Source organism: Bombus flavifrons, chromosome 9 (assembly GCF_040668555.2).
Source record: "Bombus flavifrons isolate JBK064 chromosome 9, iyBomFlav1_principal, whole genome shotgun sequence".
Taxonomy (NCBI): Eukaryota; Metazoa; Arthropoda; class Insecta; order Hymenoptera; family Apidae; genus Bombus; species Bombus flavifrons.
The window spans coordinates 11,117,749-11,139,223 of record NC_138450.1 but is presented as its reverse complement, the minus strand read 5'-3'; the positions used below and the strand labels follow the sequence as shown (position 1 = coordinate 11,139,223).

The 21,475-nt window shown below is 39.7% G+C and overlaps 1 protein-coding gene across 3 annotated transcripts in view; it reads left to right on the top strand.

Moving 5' to 3' along the window:
- The first annotated feature begins 209 nt into the window (after positions 1-209).
- Positions 210-21,475, top strand: part of Dop2R (dopamine D2-like receptor) — a 96,846-nt gene continuing 75,580 nt past the window's right edge. For all 3 annotated transcript variants that reach the window (XM_069120771.1, XM_069120770.1, XM_069120769.1), the window contains exons 1-2: positions 210-1,622; positions 5,930-6,937. In XM_069120771.1, coding sequence (XP_068976872.1) covers positions 6,218-6,937 — 720 coding nt within the window. In that variant the 5' untranslated portion in view covers positions 210-1,622; positions 5,930-6,217. The remainder of the gene's footprint in view (positions 1,623-5,929; positions 6,938-21,475) is intronic.

Genomic DNA, 21,475 nt, shown 5'->3' with positions numbered 1-21,475 from the left:
CAGAAAGGGGGAAGAAGCAGTGGAAGAAGGAAAAGGAAGAGGAAAAGGAAAAAGCGAGTAGTGGGGTAGGGTTGCGAATTAAGGGTTGGTGACGAGAGCAGCGTGTGCGCGTAGGGTTGAAGAGAGAGGAATAGGCCGCCGGGCAGCCCCCTCCAACGTTGCTCCCTCCCCGACCTAACACGAACGTGCGAGCTTCGGGATTCGAGGCGGTGAGGAAACTCGGACGGACAGGCAGTCGCTCGCCGTTCGTTCAACAACGTGGCTCGAAAGTGCTGCCTCGGCGATTCAGATAAGCGACCAAGACCAAGAGGAAGACGACGAGGACGATCACGGCGACAGCGATGCCACCCCTCGTCGTTCGATCTTGGCCAACGTGGTTCGCCTTGGTTTCTCAGGGCCAACGATAAAAGATGACACTTCGATTGCGATCGTTGATCCCAGACACGGAGGAATCCACAGGTATCTCAGCGGTATCCTCCTTCGTCGTGATCTATTACGACCAACAACTACGCCCGTCGATATTCCAATTGTTCTCGTCGTGAACCATTCAGTTTCCTCAGTGAACCTGATAATCGAATCGATCGTTCTTTGACGCGTGTGAATACCAAGAGTGCGTTTGTGAGAGAATCTACTCGATTTGTTTAGTTTGATGTTTCGCGATTGACTAGTTCGAGCGGATATAGAGCGTGAGGGAAAAAGAATCGCAATGATAGTAAAAAGTGCGAAGTGTGTCGAGATGTCGATACGATCGAATGACGCGGCCGATGGCAAAGAAGAGTATCTGGTAATTGCCGTCGATTGTGCGTGGTCAAATGGAAATCACGCCGAGTGTTCATGGATCCCGTTTGACCAAAGGATTCTCTGCAATCAGCATTAGAGGGCTGAATTTCCTGCTGGGAAATTTAACGATCGGTTGGTCGAGGGTCGACTGGTCCAGCAGATCGTTGCCGATTAGAGCAATGTCTTGTATCGTCGTTTAAACCAATAGAGATCGCTTAATCGGCAGATCGAAGCCTAGAAGGACCAACATAAGAAGACCGACGGGAAGTTGGATGAAAAGGATTTTTCTACCGTATACGAATTCGTATTGCGGGAAACGTAATAAACCAAGGCAGTACAATGCCGCCGCTTTAGATCGAATATAAAGCCGTGCGACGTTTTTGATCTCGTTGCAAAATATTGAATCGATCTACCAGCGGTAGGTGAATGGCGGAGCTTAGTACGACTATCGTGTATTCTATGGTGCCGAGGATCATCCCTCTGATATATACATACAGACAGAGAGGCACACTCGATACATGGATCTTGCGCAGAATATGGGGAAGACACGAGGCGAACTTGGCGATGAACGCGTGACAGCACGAGGAAATTCTCCAACGAATCGACGTCGCATCCAGATCAAGCTTTGAACCACTGGATTTTTGCCTGTTGAACAACACCGCGTGTTTATTTGACACGGCCACGCAGTATATCGCTGTGATCGGCAAGGACGTTTACTACTCCTGACCATGACGATACTATGTTTGCGTTAGTCGATCGACTCGTTAGAAATTCAAAGAGAACGGACTGGCATGGATGAACGTTGCTAAGACGACGCAAAAGTGACACAGGTGTGATCAATGGTAAGTAACGGTTTAATCGCCGCTAAATATTCTCCAGTTTCCTACTTAAGATTCTCTTGACCGAGAAATGCCTAAACGTGTAGGTCAAGGGTGTAGGTACGAGCAATTTGAATTGCTAAGTGGATCTTAGTCGTTATTAATTAAAACGCGATTTGACGGCGAGCGAAGAAAGGAAACTTGTTTCGGGGGGTGAAAGATGGTCGAATTAAAGGAATTATAAATAAGAGATGACAGCGAAGAGGAAAGTAAGTACATGGGGCGATATGCGCGCGGAATATGAAACGGAAATATGTGTCTCATTTTATTCGCTGCATTAAGAGCACGCGCGAAATTTTGTGTAGAAGGTATTCGTTGTATTTCAGTCCTTATAAAGCGTAAGTATTCGCGATAAACGAACCAGCGAAATTAATGTTCGCGTAATATTAATCCGATTAAACTAATTTCATGCAGACACAATTTCAACGGGCAACAGGATGCACTTTCGGATTATCACGCGTTCTATTTCTTTCGTACAATTTTGAAAATTATGGAACAGCAAAGACGTTATTAAACTTGCTTAAAGTCGAACTCGAACGTGATAGTAGTTTCTATTTACTATAATTGTCCCGTCGTCAATGCTATTCTTATACTCAGATGGAAAGGTAAAGTTAGATAATACGAGCAAAGTAAGAGACATTTGTAATCTCGTGGATTAAAAACGTTTTAAATTAGCGCATATTTTGAAATATTTCGAGGAATAGGATTAACCGCAAGAATAATGGCTATCGAATTTTGTGCTGCTCTTTATTACGATCCATTCTACTGCCAGCCTTAATGCGTGCTTTTACTACTTAACACGATAAGGATATCATTATATCCTAATAATCTTTCCAAGTATTTCAAGAATGTACTGCTTCGGCTATGGACATATCAATTAGATTAATATCCTTGAACTATATGAGGAGCTACATACCGTAAATGTACCACGGCAGGCAAAGACGTGATTAGTTTATTTTTGCTATCAAATTGCACAAAATAACACATGAATTACCTGTTGCAGTCTACATTTCACGTAATCACGCATTTTTAATATCTCAGGAAATTATTGCCTCGTTAAACGCATCGCACTTTTTATTTCTCGAATATTTAATACGAATACAAACACTCTTAATATTTCATACGTTTCTTACATTTAAGTAATCGCGAATCTCGAATTGGGACGAGAAACGAACATCCCGATGTCAGTGGAATTTCTTGTCAATCGTATATAATTAATTATACTATCATTTCGCTAATTAATCTAAGTCAAGATTACCACGACGTAGGCATCATTTTTTCCTTATGCATCGTACAGTTGTGCCTTTCTCTCGCAGTTGTAGGTAAGCTGCAAGAACAATCAATCTTAAACGTCACGATTTCATTTCTTGCAAGACAGAAACCTTCGCTATCCGGAATGAATTGCGTATTATATTTTCGTTGGAAACGGTTCCTTCCCCTCGCTAGTGGATTACCTTTGCGCAATTGTCTGTGCATCTGCAATTTTATAAAATTCGTGGAAATAGCGTTGAGATTAATGTCCGAAATATTTCTCCTAAATAAAACGAAACGTAATATACCCGCGGAACGAATTTGAGAATAGCGTTTTGGTAAATTATCCAAAATTGTAGAATTGCTCCTCTTGCTTTCTTGAACGATATATAACGAGGTAGACGATACTTCGTACGAATTTGTTCACTTGAATAACACGGCCTTTCCATATAGCTTTTGTTCGAACGAGGGGGCGAAGCATAAAATTCTGTTTTATGTCGTGAGTATTCGTCATATTATTGTTTGTGGCGTGACCTCATAATTCTGGCTTGTCTCTCGAATTTTACACTTGTTTGCTTTCGTTGATTTTTTAATTTGTATAATACACGCGAAGTTATACCAATCATGTAAAAAAGAAGAAAAATTGTCACGTTTGACGTAAATGGAAACGATGAAGCGTGAAATGAACAATCGAATACTTAGCCGAGGCTGAAGTTCAGATATTTTTGGAGACGCGAATTTTTCTAATACGGCAATTGTTATTAAGCAAGAAGTGTCAGAGACTTAATACTGTACAGACTTAAAGAAGTCTGCAGAATTTTTGTAGTCCAAGATATATTATGTAAATTACATGAACGCGCTCGGCTACATCGATGAATGTCCCTTCTTAAAAGTTTTTATTTGCGGCCGTGTTATGTCTTTTCCATCTAGTATACATCTTCGTAAACAAGTTGTTTTCCTTTCTATTTCTACCATCTTTGTCATGCCATTTTATACATTTACTTTTGATACAATTTTCACGTGAACTGGGTTGCTTCAATCGCAATATTTTCAAAAGCCTTGGATATAATCAGACTTTATATGTGTACGAATATTTTCATTTTAATCGGAAAGAATTGGGATGCATGGTATAGTTCTTCGCATCATACGATACAAATTAATGCTTTAAAACGTGTCAACGTTTTATGGGTGTGTTAAATAATCCTTTCGTTGGTGAATTTTTGAATACCATTGTACGATATAGTCGACCGACCGACCATATCGCAATATTATATTTAACCATTGTCTGTGCAAGTTTACTTCGTTATATAGAATAAATTGGAACTAAATTGGAGTGCTCCTAATTTCTGTACAATTAAAGAGTAATGTATATAATTGCATAGCGAATTCAAAGAAAAACAGTAAAAGACAATGGAAAAGGGAGGAGACAAGAGGGAAATGACACAGTTACCATTGAGAACAAAATTCAAGTTAGTACATATATTTCACTCAGAATTATAACGCTGCTTTGCATATTTACATATTCAAATATCACCGTGTCGTTAGCGACCCGATGAAAGAGCATCATCTGAAGAAACTGCATATTATTTTGCCGCAATTAATTATAAGGATTATAACAGCTCCCTATGATGATCTGAATGAAGCCAATTTTTTGTCAGGCACTGTTCTTGGCAAATTTGTGATGATATACTGTGTACTTACTTCTATCTCTGTTGATTAAAAACACGGAATACGATATACGGAAGTGACATTTCCTATAAAATATCGCATAAAGTTTTACATAAAACTTCGCATCGTGGTACTCGTTTTAATCGGCATCATTATTTTCCTGACATTTAGCACCAACGTCTGGAATAGCAACATTCTCCGTGGTATATTTTTCTTTCAGAATGGAGAGACACACGAGTAAGCATTCGACACGTAAGTTTAAGGGACGCGTGTCCAGAATAGAAAGCGTGCTTAAGTAGAAAAGGAAGAAAATACATGCAGGCATATTCCTTTTGAGCGATTTACAGTTCAAAATATAACGACTGCCGATACACTTGACTCGGCTTGCTTAGTGTATGTAGAACAGGGAAATGGTAGGCCCTAAGAGATAAGGAGATGATTTCTGCCCTTAAGAGGGTCCTTGGAGTTCCCTTGGCTGCCGGCTTCGAGCGGTTCGAGAGGATCTCTCCTCTTTCCCTCTTTCACGCCGTTCACGTCGAAAGGCAAGAGAAACACTATAATGTCTGTCCATCTGTCAATCCACCCCTCCTACGTGCGTGCTTTCGATTCCTTCTACCCCGTAAGAGACGATCGTTCCTCTGCAAAAACTAAGCCAGGCCAACCGCCTGAGAGAAGTCCTGAGTTTTCTTTTAATTTTGAGATTGCGTCGCGACATTCGTTTCGAGCGGACAAGCTCTATCTGATTCATAGATCTTTCGTCCTCTTTTTAAGAGAAACGAAAAAGATAGACAGACTTCCTCAAACATAGTTCGCGTAATTTGATGCTAACAATAAAAGAATAAAAATACATTTCCTTTGTCGCGTTGCAAATTTAGACGTTCAAAGAATCATAGGCATAAATATGTTTACATTTGTGAGATTACGTGAAACCACGTTCGACCGAACGGAACGAAAAATCTAAAACACAAATTGCACGTTTCTAGCTGTTTCGTTAAGCAGATGAAAATCTCTCGTTACTTTCGCAACCATCTGACCTGTATTAATATTTAATCTGTTATTCAGTTCCAAGGAAGTCCTTCGAAATTCATTATATCGCGGTAGTTACCGTCTACGGTTTTAATTTAATTAAATTTCCTTAATCCTTCTTCCGCCTTTATTTCCATGGCGTTCGTGTAACGCGTTTTACCGCGGAAATAAAACTAAGGTACAAACTCGAGCGAAAATAGATTGAATTATCTACCACGCGACTACGACACCGAGCATTACGCTTTTATTTTACAATGTAAGGATAGGTGTAAAACGTAAGGCAAGGGAACAAGTCGTACTGACCGTGGTTCTTCTTTCTATTACAGAGATTCTCGACGAGGGATTTCAATGATATGCCGCTAAGGTTGGGGCGATTGTGGTGATTGGTGAGAGGATAGTCCAGACGCAGCACCTCGTTTCTTGCGTGCACGGACGATCGAGAATGTTATCGCACAAGGAACGCCGCACATCACCAACGTAAGGGAAACGATACGCTTAGCCGTGAACACTTAGATAACGGTCACGAGGATGCCAGACAAAATTAAAGAACCGACGCGTTTCAAAATCTCGTGATCAACATCGGCGTCCAGTATTCACGAGTAGAGAAATTTGAAATGGGGACGAACACGAACGACCAGCCTCTGGTTAAGTCCATCGTGAGCAACCTGTCGTTAGACCATACGCAACGACTAACCGATCTGTTTTCCGGTAACGCAACCAAGGACACCGTCACCATACACGACGAAACCGTCTTAAACGACGTTTTCTCAAGAAGCGAAAAAGATGCGTCAACCAGTGGCATCGAGTTAAGTTGGTTCAATGATTCGACAACGATAGGTACAACGCCTTCCGGTTCCTTGTTCAGTGTGTCATCGTCGTTCTTTTCCTCGGTATCACCGTCGTCGCCTAGCTCCGACAATTACACCGGCATATCGGACCTGTTCGTCTTCGAAGACTTAAACGATTACATCAATCGATTGAATTACAGCGCTTTCGTTAATTTGACGGCCTATTACGATGGAGGGGCTAATCTGAACCTGAACGGAAGCGTGAACTGCACGTCGTCGATAGTCGCGGGCACCGCAGCTGGTGTCGTTAGAGCCGGTGAGTGCGGACCGACAGCAGACGTCGATGAAAAGACGAATGCCAACAGCTGGTGGGCTCTGATCCTGGTGATCGTGCCTTGTTTAACGCTATTCGGCAACGTATTGGTTATCCTCGCTGTAGTTCGAGAAAGAGCTTTGCAGACGGTCACGAATTATTTCATCGTGAGCCTGGCCGTCGCTGATCTGCTCGTTGCTGTGCTCGTCATGCCCTTTGCTGTCTACGTTTTGGTGAGTCTGCTTTCTCTTCCACGTATTACAATGGCTTTTAAAACGGATGGCGACGGATTAAAAGAATTCATTAAATTACGCTTCGCACCTTACCCTTTATCTCGATAAAAATAATTATCGTGTCGGCTATTATTCCGATGTGCTAGAAGTGGATGTTAATTCGAAATATAAACTTTTTGGAAATTCGCTCAGACTTTAGTTCCGGCGTATAAAAGACAACGATGCCTTTTTCACTGACTCGTTTGCAAGTGCATCGTGACATTTATGACTGCCAAATCGGTATGTTCCTCGTATCGTCGATCCGGTTGTTTTGCCATCGCATTTGCGCGATGTTTATAACCTGATTTAATTAAAGCAATTCATTGGAAATCAGTTAGCATTCCTATTATTGTATCGGGAAACTGAATTTTCATAGATCTATATTTATCGAACAAACGATGATTTTGTTCGAATGTCGATGGTTCCGCAGTTCGGATACGTATACCAATCAAATGAAATAGGATTAGTTAATTAAAGCAATTTGAGTAATTCTTCAAGTGACATCTCCTGAATTCCGTGATAGCGATGACCTACTTCCGTTCGAAATGCTCCTACCGTGTCATAGTGCGGATGTCAAACGAGCGCTGCCAGCGAAAGCATTCTTTTATGCGTGCAGTATTTATTTAACTGCCGTTTTATTTACGTTCTGGAATAAATTTCAATCTTACGCGAAATAAATTTCTGACAGATTTATCTTGTTTCATTACATTTTAGGACGATTTAGGACCTATGTACATTTTACGATCCCATTTGTTCTTATTAATTTAAAGGATAAAACTGTCTGGCGTTAAGGTATTATAATTTCATTTTGCACCATTAAATGCGCAAAATTTATGTTGCCCTGAATAATTACCGTAACAAATATGTTTTTATCTTAACACGCTAAGCTAATTGCAGAAAATTTACGTTCCTTCGATGAGAGACTTTTCTATATTTCTGCAACTCGATAAGCAATATTCCACGATATCTGTAGAAGATGATAATTTTACGAGAGTCGAGATGGAGGTAGGTTCTGAACCCATCTTCAGAACGAATATTAATTATGAATTGCATAGGGCTTGTAAAAAATGCTATTGATTTATTAGAGTTGGATTTTCGGTCGAAAATCGTCAATATTCCATTATCCTCGCTTTAACCGAACGTTCATCGTGTCGAATCGTTCGGAATAGTTCCTGGGAAAATTTGAATATATTTTTGCCCAAAGTTACGTGTAATTATTATAATATCTTCGTCAACAAGACGTGTATTTGCGATCGGTAATTTAATTAATTGTACAACATTGTACGTATAATCAAGGATTGTTCCATAATTGCAACGCGGAATTTACGTATTTACGAGTTATTACGTGATTCGCTGTTTCATATTCGCTTCTCTAATCAGCACGCTACGCAATAATTCAGAATGATTTTGCGTCTGATATTTGAGTTCTTACTAATCTGACAAAATTTTTCTGTGTTCCATAAAGTGCGTGATAGTTTGAATTATTTTGGCATGAGATTATGTCGCGTAAACACGATAGAAGCCATCCTTTTTACGCACAAAGTATACGTGGATCAAAGTGGCACTCGTACACGCGACATTCACGTCCGTTTGTACTAATGAACATTTCGCAAAAGTAACAGTGTTTAAGTTTAATTTATAGGGGAACGTGAGTGATTTATTCCACGCGGCTGACATGAAACCTAATGACCAGTAAAGATGTACCTTTTGGAATATGCATGAGGGTGCCTGAATTCGATGGCACGTCAAAGAAATAACGAAATTAAATGTGGCGTTTGCAGGAAATGAAAGTATCACAAGCTAATTACGGATAAAATGATTGCCGCAAGGTTCTAAGGCATGCAAATTGAACGAGTTCGAGAATGGAAAACGTAAGATTTTATCACCGAATTAACTTCTAGGAAATTTCCAATAATCTGATAAAGTTCAGTCGGTATTAAGCAATTACGTTGGCCATCCGAACAGTTTTTGATATCCTACAAAAAATCTATAATCGTTTATCGTCGCACGAACGAAGAATTTAAGATTCGTTCTTGTAGTCTTCGTCGTTCTATCTTTATCGTTTCTTCAATAATTTTTTTCACGTCGAACTGACCAATACAGTGAGCGGCATGTTCCAACCTCTATCGGGTTGACCGAGACGTCCCGGGCTGGATATTAACACGGTGCAGCGTACTAAAATCCCTCGTCGACCGCTTAAATGATCGTTCGCGAGTTTCACATTAAACAGTTTAGCGACGCGTGTGTGCGCACCTATAATGCGTCGCAACGATAATGTCGCGACTCGAGTGTCGTGCTACGATCGAAGCACTTTAATCGGTTGCCAGCGCGAACTCGCGTTCTACGATTCGCAGTTTCGCGAAACGTCGTGAAACTGTGCCGTTTGTCAGCCTGCGTTCGTCATATGCAATCTTATCAAATACTGGCCTTCAATTTGAAGAAAAGAAAATAATAAAGCAAGCCAATGAACGAAAAACTACATGTTTAATCATATCGTGGAGATCTTTCTCGGAAGGGAGAGATTAATAATATCCACTTAATTCCGTTTCGATTTTAAGAGGAGCTTTGAAGTAGGTATTCTCGAAGGAATACCTGTCAGAATATTCTTCTTCGTAACTTAACGCTGATTGGTAATTCGCTTTTATCGGCTCTCTGGTAGTTCCAAGCTTTTATGGTTACTTGGATTATGAGCTTCAGAAATTTTTGAAGTCTTTGCTGTGACGTTATACGGGCTATCGCTTGTTTTTTTAAAGGAGAAATTTTAATTCCTTTTTCAATTTTCTCGACACAATTCGCTTCTGACAACAAGAAGATGAAGAATAAAGTGTAAATAAAGAAAAATGCACGTTGTTTCGTGTAACTTTCTTTATTTCCTTTTTCTATGTTATCATACGTATAATCTCATACGTTTCTCATCTAAATTGCTCGCTTATTAGGATTTCAATTTCTATTCCTCGTTATGCCATACAATCTTTGTTATCATCGCCGTAGTCCGTCGAGCGTATCGTTGTAACGAAATGATTACTAGAAGAATAGGCCAACTACGAGGAAAGCTTGATACATTTACCACGCTGACTTTGATAGATCTGTCTTTTATTTCTGGAAATGTAGCTTCACCGTTACATTTTAGTGCACTCTGTGTGCTGAACGCACATATTACCTTGTAACGACAAGCCAAGCCGTGGTTTGCAGTCACGTCGGTATGCCACGCGAGATTTCCGGTTCACGCAAAAGTTATTCTGTTATTATTGCACTTTTCTGGACACGGCAGAAACAGCTGTGTAGTTTGCTCCAGTATCTCCGCTACTACTTTCTACAGCTGCTGTCACCGTAAATCTTTTCGCGAATTTATGTAGGTCAACAATCGTTTACTCTCACCAATATATTTATAGTTGCGTTTCGTTTCTGCGAATCGCAGGAGAGACGCAGCCGTTCGAAACGACATCGGTTATAATTGAAGTCTAAATTAATCAATTCATTTTACGACGTTCCCGTACATTCGCTTCTTCTAATTGATGCATCGCTACTTGCGCGATAGTATCGATATTCCAATAATTTATAAGGTGGAGGGTGTCTTTGTGATCCTTCTGTGTATGTGTATGACACTTTTCGAATCTGTTCGTAGTACTTCCGTAATTTCTTTTCTTCGATGATCTCTCTATTGCTCTTTCTCCGTTAGTGTCTGACGTCTGAACGTAATGTGGAAACCGCGTGCCCTATCACGTGCACAAACGAAATTGAGCATCCTTGACTAATTATTGGAATTATGGTAAAATGTCCGCGTACAAAGAACAAGCGGATTCGGTGAAACGAAAAATCGTGAAAGATGGTCAGAAAATTGGAAAGGATAAGGGCATATGAAAGGCGTAAAAGAGAAGGACAGAGCTAAAAAGGTGGAACAGTCGGTATTAGGTTCTGTCGAGTGGGTGCTGGCGTGACCACGAGCAATTTCGATCCGTTTTCCTTCGCCTGCCTCCATAATCCCTCGATTCGTAGGTAGCCTCACCACTCAACCGGTTTACGAAGTGGAATAACACGGTGGATCGCCAGCTGGGACAAGGTCTATGTTAATAACACAGATCGCTTCATCGCATGCATGCTTATTACTTGGTCGATTCAACCCAGTTTTGATTCGAGCTGTGTACACAGAGGTTAAACCATTCGTTGTCCCGCTAATATGAATATTAATGTTCATGCCGAAGGAACCGACCACTTTTCTTCTGGGAATAGAACACGGAATCGTTTGGCCTTGCCGGCTCGTCTAAACACGAGTTATCTCTTCCGAACGATCCCTCTCTACAAGCAACATATCTCTACAACGTTTCTTTCCTTCCCTTTGCGTCAACATGGCGCCTGAATTTCAAAGTGATTCATTCTGATTGTTTTCGGCGCCAATATTATTCGCGTCTCCACATATGATTGCAAACGTTCGAAAGGGAAACCTAACAGAAGTATAATAAAAGCAACCGTTTCAATGGTTTTATAAACAAGATGAAAAAGATAAATGGTCCGGTAGATGTACGCTCGCCTAGTCAGTTTCATTTGTACGGTTGATCGCCCTTCACGAAGTTAACAGCTAAACGATGAAAAAAGGCTCAATTCGAATGCTATTGTCCTAGATATCGTCTTTCTCGTCATTTCGAGATTGATCGTGGCGAAACACGTGCAACACAAGCACGTCAAGCGATACAAAATTTCACAGGGTGAATAGAGATGTTCGGTGGAACGTCAACGCGCGTCATGCGTCAAGGTCGAGTAGCTACGTAAAATGAAAAAAAAAGCTGTTGGAGTACCGGGGATTTCGTTAGAGTTTGGCATGTAAAAATTTGAGGTAACGAAATTCATGGCACGAATGTACTGCAGTTATTGTTATTTTTCGGCGAATGTTCAAGCATGAAACTAGTCACGGTAGAAAATTGCTTCGCACAGATCAAACGTATCGTGTATCAGAGATTTTAGAAAAATACTCTCTGATTTTTATTCACGTGCACAGAGAATCAACGAATTAAACACAAGCCGTGAACGATCGTAATAAATTACGAGACACGTTTATAAACGTATGGTACGATAAATTCTTGATAGAGCGCAATTTATATTTGTCGAAAGTTTTACGAAATACGTTGACATTTAACGCATCTTTGCGAGACAGATTCGTGATATTTCATGTAATCACTGTAATTTCGAAACACACGCGACTCCTTCACAATTTCCAACTACCTTTATTCTATTCCTTCGTTCCGGTATAATGGCTTCCGCTGAAAGCAGATCTCGTACAAGAATGAGACAAATGTGACGCGAGCGTGCACCAGCACATATAACAGTTGATCATATTGTGTTGTTGAGCGTAATGTAACGTATTTCGTCTTCCTTAAGATAGTTTGTTTAAGCGCTAAGCACTCGATCTCTTGTGCTAAATATAGCTGTGAAGCGAAGGGTAAGCGATGCGAACTTCAAAGCCGTTTTCACTCGAACCTCGTCTTGATTATCTCCTAAATCAAACACAAATACTATGGAATATAATTAGCGAAGAATAAAATCTTCCTTTTTGTTTCCATTCTTCCAAGTTAATCAATCTTAGCCAACTTTTAATGCAAAACGGCTACAAGAAATTATTGATTGTGGAGCGCGCACAATTTAGCGGGGAGCATGATAAGAACGCACGGGTAAGAAACGGAACTAAGTGTTTTAGAGCGATCGTAAGGTATTACTTACAAACTTAATAGTTCGCTGTCCTCGAGCAAACATTTTGCAGATGAATATTCCAGTAGCTCTCTCGAATTTACAATCTTATGAATTTCTTCGAACTCAAATAAGTTTATCGTCCGCATGGCAGTGTATTATTTTCACGATTTTCACACGTTCTTTTATACTTGTTGTAAATCGATTAGATCATAACGGGAAAATTTGCCACCGAAGAAACCATAAAATCCAGCGTATCGAAAATCACTTTTCACCCAGTGCTGGAAAGCTAGATGCAATATACATATAAAGTTAACAGATCGACCTTAGGTAGTTGGAGTATCCATTTTTCATATGCGTTTAGATGTCAGGCTATAAAATCTCGATCGTTCTTCTGAACATCGTCGGAAGGAAAAAATGATATGACGTGAAAGAAACCGTTACTCTTGTATAAGCAAACGCCAGATTGCTGCATCGTCATCGGATTCAGAAAGAGATTGGGAAACGTATAACTGAGAAGGACAGGGGTGGTCGTTCTACTTGTGCTAAACCAGACGTGACGTTCTGTTTCGCGTAACTCTCAGTTACATTTTCTTGTGAGCTTTTATTGGGTCCTATTAATAATTAATATTTTTCTTGAAACGTTTAAATTAAAGTACGAGATGTACCGCAAGAGAGAAAGAAAGGGAAAGTTATTCAAAGGTTCGCAGCATAATTGAATGCTTCGCTACGATAGCGACTGCGATAAAGTCCTTCCTCGACAATCAGAATTCCACGAATCATTCGTCAAAGAATCTATTTCTTCCATTTACCATGTTTCCAGAGTCGTGAGCAATGGAGGGTTCTTTCGTAGATGTTAAATAGACGACATCCTATTTTTCTCGAAGGACAGCAGAGAGCGTAGATTCACCATCCCTCTATGTCACCGTAATTCGACTTGATCGTCGCACGACAATCGTATTCGTTATAACGTGACCTAAAAAGTTCTGATTGAACAGAAAGTTTCATAAATTATTGGTGTATTAAGTTCGCGACTTTTCAATCGATAGCCTCGGTTTCGGTAAGTCATCGATCAACGCGATAAAAACGTGTTACCATAAACTGGCAAGAATTATAATAAACGAAAATGATGCGATTGATGTTTGGTAATGCGAATTGATACTACTTTTGCGCTGCCGATTCGATCTCAGTGGACTAAGTCCGTCTAAGGTCAGACGTGACGTTAGGAAATCACGCGAATACGGCCGCGTTTTACGATGTGGAAACGTACAACTTATGATTTAAATAATTTGATCCGACGATATTTTTAACCGAATAAACCGAAACTTCGCCCTTAAGATTATATACAAGTTTTTTAAGAGCCTCCGTAAGTATTAATAATTTAACTGATAAAGCATGTTTAGGAAAGCAAGGCATATCGATTAAAAAGTTGTTTGTTCTCGACGGTTATACACTTAGTCTCTAATCAACTGTGAGATAGTTATTTTATGGTAGTTGCACGCGCGTCTATCGATTGGTGGATTACGTACGAATAAGCGCAATCTCTGGAAACGTTAGCTTGTTTCAAAAGCGTCGAGGCAAGAACGATATTGAGCGTACAGTGTATATGAACTGCATATTTTTCAAAAGATCACAGACTAATTAACGCTACAGGGAACGGATGTAGGCAAAGAGCAGGTGTAAAACCAGGAAATGGGAATGCGCATGTAGTTACGCGTTGCAACGAAACATTAACATTCATTATAGAGGCACCGATGGAAAAATATTTTCATAGAACCGAACTGTTTCACACAAAAACGAAATGTTACGTTGGCTACATAACATCGGAGTTTCGTCTGATTTAAATTATGATAAAATTTATACATAATTATTAAATTAAACGCGATCATCGTTGTTGCGACATGATTCCTTATGGAAGAAATTAGATCGATGTACAAAGATAGAATCAACATGTCAGTGACAATCATGCGATTCTAATTGGTCTTAATTAAGGTTTGATGTAGCAAAGTTCTATAGAAAGGAAATAGAAGGTACAGATGGTGGGATGGATACGAACGTTTTTCCTATCTTAAGTATTTCTGCAAGTATTCCTGCACAATTACAGTACGTCTATTCGTCAATCTCCCCATGAACGATCTCGCTCTCAATCGACAAGGCGCCTGCGGAGCGAGTAATTTCCCAGAAAATTTCCTCGTCGCATTTAGAATCGCATTTACCTCTCTCATTGAAGGGAAAAGGTGTGTCTTATGCAAAACGAAGATCTGTTAGCGGTACGGTCTTATTTCTACGACTAGATCGATCAGAGGCATTGTAAGCACGTTTCCAATTGTTACGTTTCTTTGATGGATTAATTTTTATTTGTATATTCATTGTCGTATTTCAATGAAACTTATCGATCATACGACCAATAGGTTTCGATTTCGACCCATGTTGCGTAATAGCAGTTTTCTTCCTCTGATGATTTTTTTTTTTTTTTTTTTGGTATCGAATTTTCAAGTGAAAAATACTGAAATTGAACCGAACCATACCGTAAAGCCTGGTTCAAGAAGCGAACAAGTATAATGTTTATCGACATCGTTAGCAGCAATTTAAAACACGAGCATTTCAGCTTCCAACTACGTTTAGAGTAAAAGACGCTTACGGCCTGGTTCAAACTTAATCCATTTCAGTCAGCGTCTCAATTTCTGGGATGTTATCGAGCCGAGCCGTCGAACGCCGAGGAAATCGTTGTGTCGTAATGTTTGGCCAACTAAATGTTCCGGCATAAAATCGATCGGAGGGACAGACTTTTCTCATGGAGTTCGCTACGAATCTGGTTTCTTGATTGATCGTAAATTATTTGAATCGATGTTGGAACGAAGGGCCACCAGGCTCAGAGATACGTTTCCCCGAAATCGATTACTATTGTCCGTTCCTCGACATCAAGTACAATTCAGTAGTTGCTTCTTGGACGATAACAGCAAATTGTGCCCATATAGAGTATAGATTGGAATTCATTTAAACAGAAATATTACATGTTTGAACGTTGTACCAGAAACATCGAATTCGAATTACAAATGAATAATATTTGTGTAGACATTTGTCATATGTAAAAGATTTCTATACACACGGACAGTCTGACAAATGCTGAAAACTTCGAACTACTTAAAATAAATTTACAAACGTGTTAAGGATAAAAATTCTGGTAGAAGAGTAGGAAAAAAGTGTAACGAGAATAAAATATATCGTACATGTCATACGTGTATGTAGGTATTTTACGTATCTTTCACAACAGAGAGAATATTAATATCTTAAATATTCGAGATCCTATTCTTTGCAGGGTTAATGTATGGCTTCTCATTTGCGCGGCACCAGCGTGGTTATTACTTCGTTGCAAAAATGTTCGGTAACGTATGCAAGAGAAATTAATCGATTTTCTGAAATGTCTATAATTAATTGCTATAAAATAGCGTAGATCGGCATATCGATAAAAGTTGCTGACATAATTCTTTTTAAGTAATGGAAACGCTGTGAAGGTGAAGATTTGTATGTTGACTGACTATACAGGAAGAGAGGTTTAGCGTGCAACGACCGAGAACGTAATAGGGTGGCACCAGTAATCAAAGCTGCTAGCAGGAATCTATTACCGACGTTATAGGTCTCTCGGCAAATGCGAGATTGTTTGGTCATGATTACGAGCACACCTGCGAGCTGTTGTAATTTCAGTATTGTAACTGTGAATCGTTTATGATCAAATAGTTTAAACGGCATAGCAATTCAGTCTTCGTACTTACGCGTAGTAAGGTCGACAAATTTATTGCGATCAAATGAAGTTACCGTTATACAACTACGTTGCATCTAGAACTGCGTTAATCGAGCGAAGTTTGCTCAACCGTAATATCATAAACGTATATAATAGCATTACTTGGCTTCTACTCGATCCGGCAATACTTTTTCCAAATTCTTTACAGTTTTTCACGTTTTAAACTCGTAGATGGTTGTACATAGTCAAAATGCAGCTTGTTAACGAGAGATATTCAACTTGGGCGAAAGAAATGTTTTATGATCGTCTTAGTTTCCTTCGGGAAAGTTTCGTCTGTTCCATCAGTTAGAAACTTTGCGCGACGGATCACGCTTTTTCTTTATCGATGACTGCTATGAAAATAAACAGTTTGCTCAAGCTTTTCTAACACGAATAATTCTAAGATTTATATTCGTTTTAGAGTCGTTCATCTGTTACAGTAGATCGTTATAATTAAGACGAATAGCATTAGCAGACTGTGTTCCACTTAATCAAATCAACAAGAAAGCAACAACGTGGTTTGTCCTTTAAATATTTTTCTTCCTATCTACAATTAATGACATCGATTTATTTAATACCATGCAGAATGAATTCTGTTTGTTCCTTTTGTATGAGAAGAATAGGGTTGTAGCGTGGATGCGGAAAATTAGTTCTCGTTGGTTGTGTAAGTCCTCTTTTAATTTTTATTCATTCTTGCATAGAAAAATATATATATATAACGTATATACGTTATGAGGCAAAAAAAAGTCACGCAAAATTTCTATAGAATGATGAACAAAAGATCGAAAATATCGCTCTTCTTACCAGCTCTTTCTCCGATCGAAAGGCCATGTCACACGTGTTAATCGTCTCACGAACTTCTCTATTTCGCTCTGAGCGGTCGTGTCGTTCTCGTTCCTTTTGATTCAACTTGGACCCGACATGGCTTTTCAGTTCTCTCAACTTGTACTTTTCTTTGCTTTTCAGTTCTCTCCAATCTTATATCGCATTCTGTTGACACGTCATTTTTAAGTATTTTGCTTCTGTTTCGGTTCTTTTGCAGTCTGTTTCCACTTTGATGTTTACTCGATAGTTCGCCACACGCTTGTTCGCACGAAGAATTTGTAGGTATAGTAGCCTCTCATAGCGAGTATTTTAGAGTTCAATTTATATCGCGCGACAATTCCCACTTCTTCCAAAACTTGTCTTTTATCACTGAATGACAAGTCCGATTTCTTTTCGTAGCAACTTTCTTGAAACAACTTGGTGAGCGCGTATCTTTGAAACCTGTGTCAGCGGCAAACGTATCTCAGATATTTATTTCTGAAATTGCGATTCCATAGTTGCTTACCAGGAAATGGAACTTTCGGATCGTTTCTGGATCGTAGATGAGAGTCGGAAGAATCTTTTCATTCGAATATTGCAAATCGGAGCCGACGTCGCTAAGTAGAGATGAAATATCCAATAGAATGTTTTGCGCTACATTTTGGCCGCTGTCCAAGTCAAAGACAACGATAACGATGTACTCAGGCCATTGGATCGCGTAGCATTGGAAAACTGGGTCAGAGTGGACTCTGAAATATTATTGTCAAAACTCCCTTCGTTCATTCATCGTTACTAAGATAACTTTTAATTACGACTGTAGTCTGTGTATAGTGAATTTCAAGGTTAATCGATAAAAACGCACATATAGAAGTCGATCGGCTTCAACGATGCGATGTTGTCGCATTGACATCGTTTTTGGCGCATGACTTTTGCGATTAGAAATCGTGATTCCAAGAGGCTGTTTCATGAAAGAAAACTCATAAGTCAGAGTCGTATAATTAACGTTTCTAGTTTGGGCGAAAACAATCGCTAAAATGCGATTTCTATTTTCCTTCGTATCGTGTGTGGCGAAATATATTTTCATCTAGCGGTATTCAACGAAGGACTTGACCGAAACAGACAATGGTGTTCCCGTAAAAACGAGCGCCCTACTTCCAGACTGCTGTTATTCGTTATTCCATCGCAGTGTCCGTTGTTTTTCTGTGCTGCTCGCCAGTTTGATCGCTCAACTACGTTCATTCGAAACGATCTTTCAGAAAACTTGTCGACTATGCCGCGCTTGGAATTCGCGCGATCCACAGCGATTTAATCACCCACCTCCTCGAAGCGGCGAGGGAGCTAAATTTCATCTGATAGCTCGAGCTTGTGGTAACTAATACTTCTCTGTTCCTGCCCGATAAACCGCTATGCTGGAAAATAGAAAATGAACGACCGAAACTCGATATCGGTGTAGGCACGCCGCGCAACCATTGCTTCGTATTTGCTCTTCGCTTATGTGTGTAAGCGTTGGCAGATTTATGCAGAATTCTGTTCGCTTCCAAGCCAATGATGATATTGCATTTTTTATTGGCTTTTTGGAAAATTTGGTATTTTATACGACGAATAATCTAGTAGGATATGGAATATAGAATATCTATTTAATATATGTATGGAATATAGGATATCTCTGTAGGAATTTCGTACGGTAAGGATTTTTTATTCATTTATTCCGAGTTTCGACAAAAATGTGGCGGTCTGTTCCATACGTTTGATAGCATTTTATAACGTTTACGTTTAATAATTAATAATGGTAATTACGATAACTGCGATGTAATGCGAATTCCTGACTTTTAGGATAATAACTACCGTGGCTACCTAAATGTTCATTAATCCTCTTGGCCACAAGCTAGTACGGCGTTAGCTAAAATCATGAATATCCGCGTACTAAATAGGACTCGGTGATGAGGTCGGAACAAACTTCGAAATGTGACAGACGGAAAACCACGGGACACGAACGCTCGTTTACTTGAAAGTACGCCAGACAAATACAGTCGATTAAATGGTAACCGCGATTCACGACAGTTTATCCTGTACCAGATTTCGTTATCGTTAATTTAGTAGGTAAAAGATAACGAAGAGAATTTTGTTCGAAGAAAATACGAAAAAAAAAAAAAAAGAAAGAAAAGAACAAACTTTAATCCCATATCGAGTATCTATGCGTCGATGCACTTTATCGAAAATTTGATAGGACCCAGCTGTGAGATGGAAGCATATTTCAAAGAATGACTAGGGGAATCAATATTGAATGTTTGTAATCTTAGTGAGAATAATCTAGGAGGAGGGGCGGAAGAATGAGATATGAAAGATAGCTTTACGTATCACGAACGACGTGATACCCTTCGGGTTGTGGTACCTCGCATAAATCAACAAAATTCATGACTATCCTATACCTGCTTGCTGCCATATTCGCGATCGAGTTTCTCGACCATATCTGAGCAAACATTTTTGACAAAACAAGGTAAATTATGTTAAAAAGTCACTCGGTATTTATTCGATCAGAGATGTTGCCGAATTTTCTGCTTTAAAATGGATTGCTTCTGTAGTGCAGAAAAAACATATTCACCGTAAAAGTACTGTACGCGGTCTCTTACGGTTCGTCGAGCAACCGGATGAAATTTGAATTTATTTCCTTCCACTCTACTTTTTATTATGTTTCATTCGTACAGCGGAAAGATTGTATCTTGCATGGAACGTGTGAAAATATGCAACTTAATTACATTTGAAATTCCCGCTTTCGCTAGTTTTACGCGAAATATGCGTTTATATTATATTTTGCGATCTTGCGAAACATTTACCTTCTTCGACGAACATCGAAGAACAAACAGCGTTTAAGCTGGAACTCGTATCTCCAGATTTTTGGATCGCGTGATCGAGGGGAGGATGATTTGACTCGTCGTTTACGCGTGAAACCTAGCGATCGTTCGAAAGACGTTAGCGTGATTAAGGACAGAAACATGTGCAACAAAGTGGCTAGTAGTAAGCGTTAGGTGCATGCGAAGAAATTGGAGATACGTCGGGAAGGTATATGAAGGTGTAGCGAAATTGCGAAGTTGTTCCAATAGTACGTATGCCACTCACGTTTCAAAACGTTTTAGAGGAAATCGCTTGTATTTCATAAATCTCCGGTTGGTAGATGGTGCTTGGATCGTAGTCTTAGCCGCATGAGGGTTCTAGCAGAAAAGTTGAAGATCCCAGGGGATCGCGAAATTCGAGTGACTTTCATCCTGCGGTTCGTTACGCGTTATGAAAGGCCAACTTCACACTGTTTCGCCATGAGAAAATTTTTCCCAGCATCGGATCGAGAATAGTCTAGAGAAAATGTTATGCGACAAAGAAGTAATTACATTGTAATACATAAAGGGCTTACTCGTGATTATTTGTACATAAACCGGTAACAGTCGGAGAAGTATTTAACTTAAACCAAACAATAATTCGATGAGTACACGGTGTAAAATAAATTACACGCTTCATAGTTCGTAAAGTTTGTTCTCTGCTTTGCCTTGCCTTCTCGCATAATAAATTCATAGAATATCTTATCCCGGATGAAATGTCTCGTCCAAGAGTTTATTGTACAATTAGAAGGAGAAACTAGGGAGTAATTTGCAGAACCTATAATTAATGTACATTCATCTAGCTTCTTAACGGTGCCTGGAGAGAATCGATAAGTGCTCGAGAACGGTACAAGCTGTAGTGAAAAACGTCACGCGATCACAGACAGATGGGTAACCAGAGGTACTAGTACTACGGTTGAAAACTATACAAGCTATAAATGTTGATCGTGCCCGTTGTATTTTTGCGACAACGTCAAAAATAATACCTAATGACCATCGCGTGTTCATCTTTCTGTCTGGTTTTACCGTTCCTCACTACGCTATATCTTTCCATCAATTTACTTATACAACGGAGCGAATATGTATATGTATAGTATATTTGTTCGTCGACCGACTCGTTCACCTGTTGATGGATGTTCCGCCTACGGGATCAAAAGGATTTTGCGAGGTTGCCAGAAGGGATGTTCGCAGCTTTCATAAGGTATCTGCCGAAAGCGAGTAGCCAGCCTTCCCAAAGGGTGTCTTTCTTATACAAGAATTTCAGAAGCTCGAGGAATTTCGTTAGCCCTCGAGAATGCAGCTGCTTTGCGCGAACGAGTCAGAGGAAACGAGAAAGGGACAAGGGAACTTCCGCTTCAGGAAATA